This window comes from Vigna unguiculata, chromosome 3 (genome assembly GCF_037176805.1).
Source record: "Vigna unguiculata cultivar grain cowpea cultivar isolate G323 ecotype 2 chromosome 3, ASM3717680v1, whole genome shotgun sequence".
NCBI lineage: Eukaryota > Viridiplantae > Streptophyta > Magnoliopsida > Fabales > Fabaceae > Vigna > Vigna unguiculata.
The window spans coordinates 42,700,390-42,707,943 of NC_140794.1; the positions used below are offsets into that span (position 1 = coordinate 42,700,390).

The following is a 7,554-nucleotide window of genomic DNA, read 5'->3' on the forward strand; positions in this document are numbered from 1 at the left end:
ATTATCTCATATACATAATATAGTTAAAAAATCCTCAAAATCAACTCTTTAGAAGTAATAAACTTAAACTTACCCGTTAACAAATTTGATGAAATAGAATTTCGCCTTTCTTCGTCAGGTTTTGTTTCCTTTTTTTTTTCAAATCTAAAACTAAAAAAAAAAAAATATTCTTGAAGATAATATAAAGAAAATAGTGGCAAAAGATAATTTTTTTATAAAAATAAACTACTCATTCATTCTATTTATGTATCTGTAAAAGCTCAAATATCTTAAATCATTTTTATTTTAAGAAGATTACATCACTTACTTTGAGTAAATATCATAATAGTGTCTTTTTTTACAATGACAGGTAGCATTTGGTTACTTTTTGATCAACAATTATTCCTATAAAACAATAACAAGACTTGTCGAAATGTTTTGTGCATGTTCACACACTTATTAGCAATTTTTTTTCATATGAACTATCTCAAAATTGCTCCAAATCAAATATGTTTAACCATAGAATTCTTATCCGAAAAGGATATGTAAACGTGTGAAATACTGATAAGTTATTTTTGTTAATATCTTCACATCTTACTAGTATATGCATTATTCAGATATGACTCCTCCTAGAAGCTTACCAGGAATTTATAACAATATTATATTTAATGAAAAAATTTACACCAGCTTCGATAAAATTATTCTTGTCTTTTTTTTTAAATATTAAAATTTTAGCATTAGATATAGATATGTTACAATGCCTTGATTGATTCCTGGAGTTGCAAGAATAAATTAATCTCTTTATTTGTCATACTATTCTTGGGCCTGACCTAAGAATCCAAATCGACAATTCTAGCGTAACTATTTACAGCTTCCTGTAAACCGCAATGCCGACGGAACTGAATGAATGCATCTTTGAGGTTCCGGGTTAAGATCCTCATTCCATTTGGCGTTTCTATTTGAACATAAGAGCTTCTTTTGGCCTTTCAAGAAGAGACAGGACTGTGGCCGCAATGTGCTTTGATGAAAGCCCTGCTTCTTCAACCTGATCCTTTGGTGACCCATGATCAATGTACCTGTCAGGAAGCATCATTGCTCTCCACTGCAGGTAAAACCAAATCGGAATCATTGTTAGAATAATAATCTGAAATGAAATCTTATTAGAGAGCGATTCCTCCATGGAGGAAGGTTTACCTTTAGAGGTCCATCTAGGATACCAGATAAGCTCAAGAATTGAGAAACATGTGATCCAAAACCACCAATAGAACCCTCTTCCACTGTGATCAGTATTTCGTGCTCTTTAGCTAGTAGCCTGATGAGATCTGTATCCAAAGGTTTGCAAAACCTAGCATCAGCAATTGTCACATTAACGCCTACTTCTTTAAGCAATTCCGAGGCATGTCTGCATTGTTGGACTACTGAACCATATCCCAAAATAGCAACTCTGCTGCCTTCCATCAGAATTCTGCCTTTTCCGATCTATACGACCAAAACAATTTCAGTTCGGTGACTTAACTATTGAGATAAGATAAGATTTCGGAAATACATGTTAGTCTCTGATTCTCACCTCAAGTGGGGTTCCTTTGTTGTTGAGTGGCAAAGTGGCTCCAATTCCATTTCCCCTTGGAAATCTGAAGCAGCTTGGTCTGTCATCTATAGTTGCTGCTGTTGCAACCATGTGCATCAGCTCAGCTTCATCAGAAGGAGCCATCACCACCATGTTGGGCAGGCAAGCCATGTAAGTGATATCAAATGCTCCACAATGGGTTGGTCCATCTGCTCCAACCAAACCAGCTCTATCCATAGCAAATCGAACAGGTAGCTTTTGAAGATCAACATCATGAACTACCTACATAGATATAATAAATCACAGTGATCATATTTTCTTATCACAGTTATTAACTTACAAATAAACTTAGATCAAGAAGAAATCAATAATGAGATAGTTTGGACTATTTCTCATTGAACCATATTGGCTCACCTGATCATATCCTCGTTGCAGGAATGATGAGTAAATGGCACAAAAGGGCTTGAGACCTTCGGCAGCTAACCCAGCAGCAAATGTAACAGCATGCTGCTCAGCTATCCCCACATCGAAACACCGATCGGGAAACCTTTTGTGGAAATAATTTAGGCCGGTACCACCACCCATTGCTGCGTGAATGGCCACTATCTTGTTGTCTATTTCAGCCTCCTTTATCAAAGACTCAGCAAAGTACTGTGTGTATGAAAGTGTTGAGGCTTTTGCCTTAAACTGCTTCCCTGTTTTTGGATCAAACTTTACAACCCCTGAAAATATGAGAATGTATAAATGTCTGCTTGAATTCAAATATTAGTTTTAAATCACGCAAAATATCAAGTACCTTGGTAAATAGTTACTCACTTCACTTGGTTTCAGGTTGAGAAATTAATTGTAAGAACAAAATTGATTTTGAGTTATATTAACAGTGGTAACTTTTGCAATAGATCTAAGAATTGATTTTACAATTTCGAGTTTCTCATGATGATTTATTAAGAAATATCCCTTACTCACCGTGCATTCTATCAGCTGCTTTTTCTGCTGGGGGGTATCCCTTCCCTTTTTCTGTCACAATATGAATCAAAACTGGACCTGCAGCCGGCGTGGCTTTGACTTTTTCAAAGATGGTAACTAGATCTTCAATGTTATGACCATCCACGGGACCTATGTAGTATAAGCCAAGTTCTTCAAATAATGTAGATCCAGAACCGCTGATCATGCCTCTTGCGTACTCATCCACTTTGGCTGCAACCTGGTGTGTTTGTCCTCCAATTTGTTTCGTGATGCTCTTCAGCAACAAAATTGGAGCCAAATAAATGCCACAGCTTATTGAAAGTTTGACATGATCACTGAGATCATGACGTTGACTACGAATATGATAAGTTTAAGAGGCTTACTTTTGCAGCTTCTCTGAGTTTGCGGAATTCTGTACTCGCTTGAATTTTGCTCAAAGCACTGCTGAGGGCACCGACAGGACTTGCGGGGCCATCAAGTGTGGCCGTTGGTAAAGAGACTTGCTTGTTGTCATTAAGTACTACTATCATGTTAGAATCAAGGAACCCTGCATTGTTCAGGGCCTCATAAGCTTGGCCTGCTGTCAATGCCCCATCTCCTATCACTGATATGATGCTGTTCTTCTTCCCCAGTAGATCACGTGCAACAGCCATGCCTAATAAATATTCACTCAATCCGTGAAATAAGTGCTTCTGCATATATAAATTTGTATTGATCTTAAAATATAAGAATCTCACCAAGACCAGCAGATATGCTTGTAGAACTGTGTCCTACCCCAAAAGCATCATGAGTACTCTCATCCCTTTTAGGAAAACCTGCCAGCCCCGAAGTCTTCCTAATGGTGTGCATCCTCGACCTTCTACCTGTAAGAATCTTGTGTGGGTATGCCTGCAATTCGGTTACTTTTTAGACTCTCGTAAACATCCCACATGATATAATGATGAAAATTGTACAGAAGAGAAGGAAAAACATAAAATCTTAATTGCTACAATAGCAAATTTCTCTAAATGAGGATTCTAAATGAGGATTATATTTCTTTTGTTGCTATTTAACATGTATTAGAAAAGAAGAAGAAATAAACAAGAGGAAAGATTACCTGATGACCAACATCCCATATAATTTTGTCTTCAGGGGTGTCGAAAACATGATGCAAAGCCACTGCTAACTCTACCACTCCCAAGCTTGAGCTAAGATGCCCACCAGTGTTTGACACACTGTGCACAATATCTGCCCTCAGCTCTGCTGCAAGTTGCTCTAGATCCTGACAAACACATTCAATACTTTTCACAAACAAACCAACAAAACTCGCAGTAAAAAAACTGTTGTCAGCCACGGACAAGAAATATGCTGTAGCATGGCCTTTAGGCCTTAACAAATTATTCCAGTTTTAAACCTGAGTGGACAAATTCTTCATGTGAATTGGGTGGTTGACTGTGTCCAGCAATGGTGTTTGAGGTTTCTCTCCTGAGTAATTGATCTTCCACCCGTCTTTCTCTTTCCTGATAATAGTCTTCTCGACATCACCCGAGTCACTTGCTGAAACCCTCACGCAGAACTGACAAACACAATAACACATCAGCCATCTTTGCACCATCAGTGAGAAAATAATGGTGAATTTGCTGTTTACAAAAGGAAGATGAGTGATCCCTTATGGAATCAAAACAGGAACACGAAAAAAAGGAAAAAGAAAAGCACAGTATGATGTTGACAGAGATGATGTTTAGTGTGTGGTTAGATTGTTAGATCAGAAAGGACAATGGAAACTGTTGTTACAGACATGTAGAGTTGTAGGTATGATTCATTGACCAACCTTCTTTCTGCTATCATAGTATGGAGTTGGAGCTTTGGGTTTGTGGGTTGGGGAGAAAGCATGGTTTGGCTTGACAAAGGTAGCACCGCAGAAGGCCATGACTGTTGAGAAGAGTGAGAGAAAGAGGTGATAATTGCGAAAGGTGTTGGAAATATGCAGAAATTAAGGGAGCAGATTATGAAGCAAAGCTTCCTTCGCGGTGGTATTGCATTTAAACTGAATTTTGGAACTACCCTTTATAGGGAGCGAATGCATTAACAAACAAAACCAAGACTTAACAATTCATTTTATTTCGGAAAATAAAAACTTTCCCATTCCTACTTTACACCCGTTCTACTGTCATTTTACAACTTTTAAATTACAACTTGAAATTATCTTAACAAGACTTAACTGATGTCAAAATACTAGAATTGCTGAAAAAAATATATCCAATTATTTTTTTGTTTATTTGGTCTGGTGCACTCATTGTCTTTGAATAATATAAAACATATTAATTCCTGCCTTAAAATAATTGAAAAATTAATAAGAACAATGAAATAGAAAGTTTTAAAATTATTCGTAGAAAAAAGTCAATCCGAACATAAGGTCTGCAGAAGTGACCGGATCCAGCAGCCAAAGCTTTATTTTATAATCCATTTTCTATTTTTAAAGTCTAATCATGTACGTCTTGTGCTGAAAATGTTGAATAATTTGTAAACGTTGAATATTGTTACTACTATATATTAAGATAAAGTAGATATTCAGTGTGTTTTTGCTATAATTTGAAAGAAAATAAAAAAAAATCAAAACAAAACATCAGTAGATCATTTAATTATCTAATAATAATTTATCTATTAAAAATATTGAGATTATCGGTCTAAGAAAAATTAATATTATATTCATAGTTTGTTTGTCAAAAATTTTTATGGTGAATTAGAAAAATTGTCAACAATTACACCAATGAACACAATGCTAATACACGAAGGTAAATATTTTAAATTTTTTAATAAAATTATAATACACAAATGAACTCAATGCTAAAAGTTTTAAATAATATACCATTTAGAAATTCTCAAAATTCAAAATTACACGAATGTATAAAATCTAACACGAGTAACTATGTTATTTGAGTTTAGGAAAAATAATTTTTTCAAATAAAAATCTTCTTTTGTAGGATAATAATACCTCATAGCCATTCCACCGAGGTTTGTGTTTATCATCCATATTCACAATACTGTTACACGTTATGGTGTTGGTAACCTTTGTGTGATACTTTCATTTTCAGATTTTGGTCCACATCTAGGTTCACAAGTCAAGCCATCTGTGACACTCTAGTAAACAACATGAGTGAAGCCTTCAACAGTGTCATAATTGATGCAAGGACTAAACCAATTGTATCAATACTAGAGGACATCAGAATTTATTTAATGAAGAGGTGGGTCAAAAACCGGAAGAAGGTGAAAGCTTTTAAAGGTTCAATCTGCCCAAGGATTACAACTAGGCTGCGAGAAGAATCAGCCTTAACAAAGAACTGGATTCCAAGGTATTTAAATAAGCATTTTGACACAATTAATAGTTATCATTTATTCAATTTGCTAACCTGTTATGCTTTGATAGTTGGTCAGGAGAAAAGATTTTTGAAGTCAAGCACATTTCACTTATTGGAGAGAAGTACAAAGTCAACATTGACACACAACAATGCACGTGCAGGAAATGGATGCTCAATGGTATTCCTTGTTGCCATGCACTTGCTGCAATGAGGTTTTTAAATTTAAATGCAGAGGAGTTCATACCACACTGGTTCAGAATTTGCACTTATGAAGAAACATACCACTCCATAATCTATCCAGTGAATGGGCAGCTGCTGTGGGAGAGGACTTCCTACAATGATGTCCAACCCCCCCTCAAAAGGAGATTACCTGGGAGGCCAAAGAAAAAGAGGAGATTGGAACAGTGGGAATTAAAGAAAAATGATACTGAGTTAAGGAAAGGTGGCCATCAAAAGAGATGTAGGGTATGTCGTGAAGTGGGACATAACAGAAGTAATTGTCCACAACTCCCTCAGCAACCGCAGCCTACAGAGCAACCACCACCACCATCAAGTCAGCAGTCCACACAAGCAACACAGCCACACAACAACCACCACCATCAAGTCAGCAGACCACACAACCAACACAACCTTCACAGCAGGCACATGAAGTCTCACAACAGACTGGGCAACCAAGCTGCAAGCAGAAATTGCAGATTCGAAGACCACCAACTTGAACATCATTTTCTGTGCTTTAATTAGGCCTACTTAGGAGACAACTTTTGATGTATTTAGGCCTGTTTTGGTAGTAATTTTGTAGTAATTGATACTATGTTTGTTAACTTTTTTTGTCCAGCACACTTTTGTTGAACATCTGAATTCCATGACTTCAGCACATTTTGATTGCACTTGAATGAATATCGGTCTCCAATAGTGGAGTTGTGATTGGAATTTGGACTTGTGTGATTGGCAGGTTGTGTATGTTCAATATGGATTCAATTATATGTTGGTTTATTTTCCACTTCTATTTGGCAGGTTGTGTTATAAAACAGGGACTCTATTCAACAGTTTAAACTTAAAACAAGGACCAAATTAAACATTTTAAACTTAAAATAGGGACCAAATTGAACATTTTAAACTTAAAATAGGGACCAAATTGAACATTTTAAACTTAAAATAGGGACCAAATTGCACATTTTAAACTAAAGTATGAACTTAAAATAGGGACTTAAATTGCACATTACTCGACCCTGCTTCATTACCAACAAACACAACATTCATAAGTTACAGCCCTGCTTTTTTACATTCATAACTTCAACACCAACAAAACATCATCAACACCAACAAATCATCATCCTCACCTACAGACATTGAATCTTAAACATTATTGGCAGCATGACTACAAAGATTACAACAACAACAATAACTAATCGTAACAAAAATTGATTCGTTTTCTTCATAGCCCTCACAGAAATCTCCAGTTCAGAAATCTTCATCCTTTGCTGGGCTATAATACCATCTCTTTCATCACAAAATTCTTCATCACACCCCTTGAAGTAGTTACACCACACATTATCACTGCAAGCAACACTCTTGAACTTAGAACAACCCCAAAATTGTCTGCCATTATTCTTCAAAGTTCTTGCCACTCGAAGCACTGCAACTTCTCCACATTTGCAAATGGGGATTAAACCCATACCCTTGGAACCACGAATATGAGACCCA

At 36.2% G+C, this 7,554-nt stretch overlaps 2 protein-coding genes and 1 long non-coding RNA gene across 3 annotated transcripts; 2 read left to right on the top strand and 1 right to left on the bottom strand.

Moving 5' to 3' along the window:
- Positions 1-758: 758 nt before the first annotated feature.
- On the bottom strand, positions 759-4,578 carry LOC114179240 (1-deoxy-D-xylulose-5-phosphate synthase 2, chloroplastic-like). The gene is made up of 10 exons (XM_028065505.2): positions 4,323-4,578; positions 3,906-4,067; positions 3,609-3,773; positions 3,250-3,400; positions 2,896-3,167; positions 2,513-2,786; positions 1,961-2,268; positions 1,547-1,828; positions 1,174-1,458; positions 759-1,081 (listed from the first exon to the last, which is right to left on the bottom strand). Exons 1-10 carry the CDS (start codon positions 4,419-4,421, stop codon positions 935-937), a joined length of 2,145 nt encoding a protein of 714 aa, XP_027921306.1. The 5' UTR covers positions 4,422-4,578; the 3' UTR covers positions 759-934.
- On the top strand, positions 1,607-2,444 carry LOC146887877 (uncharacterized). The gene is made up of 2 exons (XR_014993997.1): positions 1,607-1,797; positions 1,982-2,444. It is a non-coding gene; the product is annotated as an uncharacterized LOC146887877 (long non-coding RNA).
- A 1,066-nt stretch (positions 4,579-5,644) lies between the features above and the next one.
- LOC146887878 (uncharacterized) lies at positions 5,645-6,591 on the top strand. Its single transcript, XM_085670448.1, has 2 exons — positions 5,645-5,844; positions 5,919-6,591. The coding sequence occupies exons 1-2, from the start codon at positions 5,645-5,647 to the stop codon at positions 6,589-6,591; spliced, it is 873 nt and encodes a 290-aa protein (XP_085526574.1).
- The last annotated feature ends 963 nt before the right edge of the window (positions 6,592-7,554 follow it).

Coding starts and splice junctions, on each gene's coding strand:
- LOC114179240 (XM_028065505.2), bottom strand. CDS start 4,421: ATGGCCTTCTGCGGTGCTACCTTTGTCAAGCCAAACCATGCTTTCTCC. Junction 3,774..3,905: donor TGAAGAATTTGTCCACTCAG/GTTTAAAACTGG, acceptor TGTGTTTGTCAG/GATCTAGAGCAACTTGCAGC. Junction 1,459..1,546: donor ACAAAGGAACCCCACTTGAG/GTGAGAATCAGA, acceptor TTGGTCGTATAG/ATCGGAAAAGGCAGAATTCT.
- LOC146887878 (XM_085670448.1), top strand. CDS start 5,645: ATGAGTGAAGCCTTCAACAGTGTCATAATTGATGCAAGGACTAAACCA. Junction 5,845..5,918: donor ACAAAGAACTGGATTCCAAG/GTATTTAAATAA, acceptor ATGCTTTGATAG/TTGGTCAGGAGAAAAGATTT.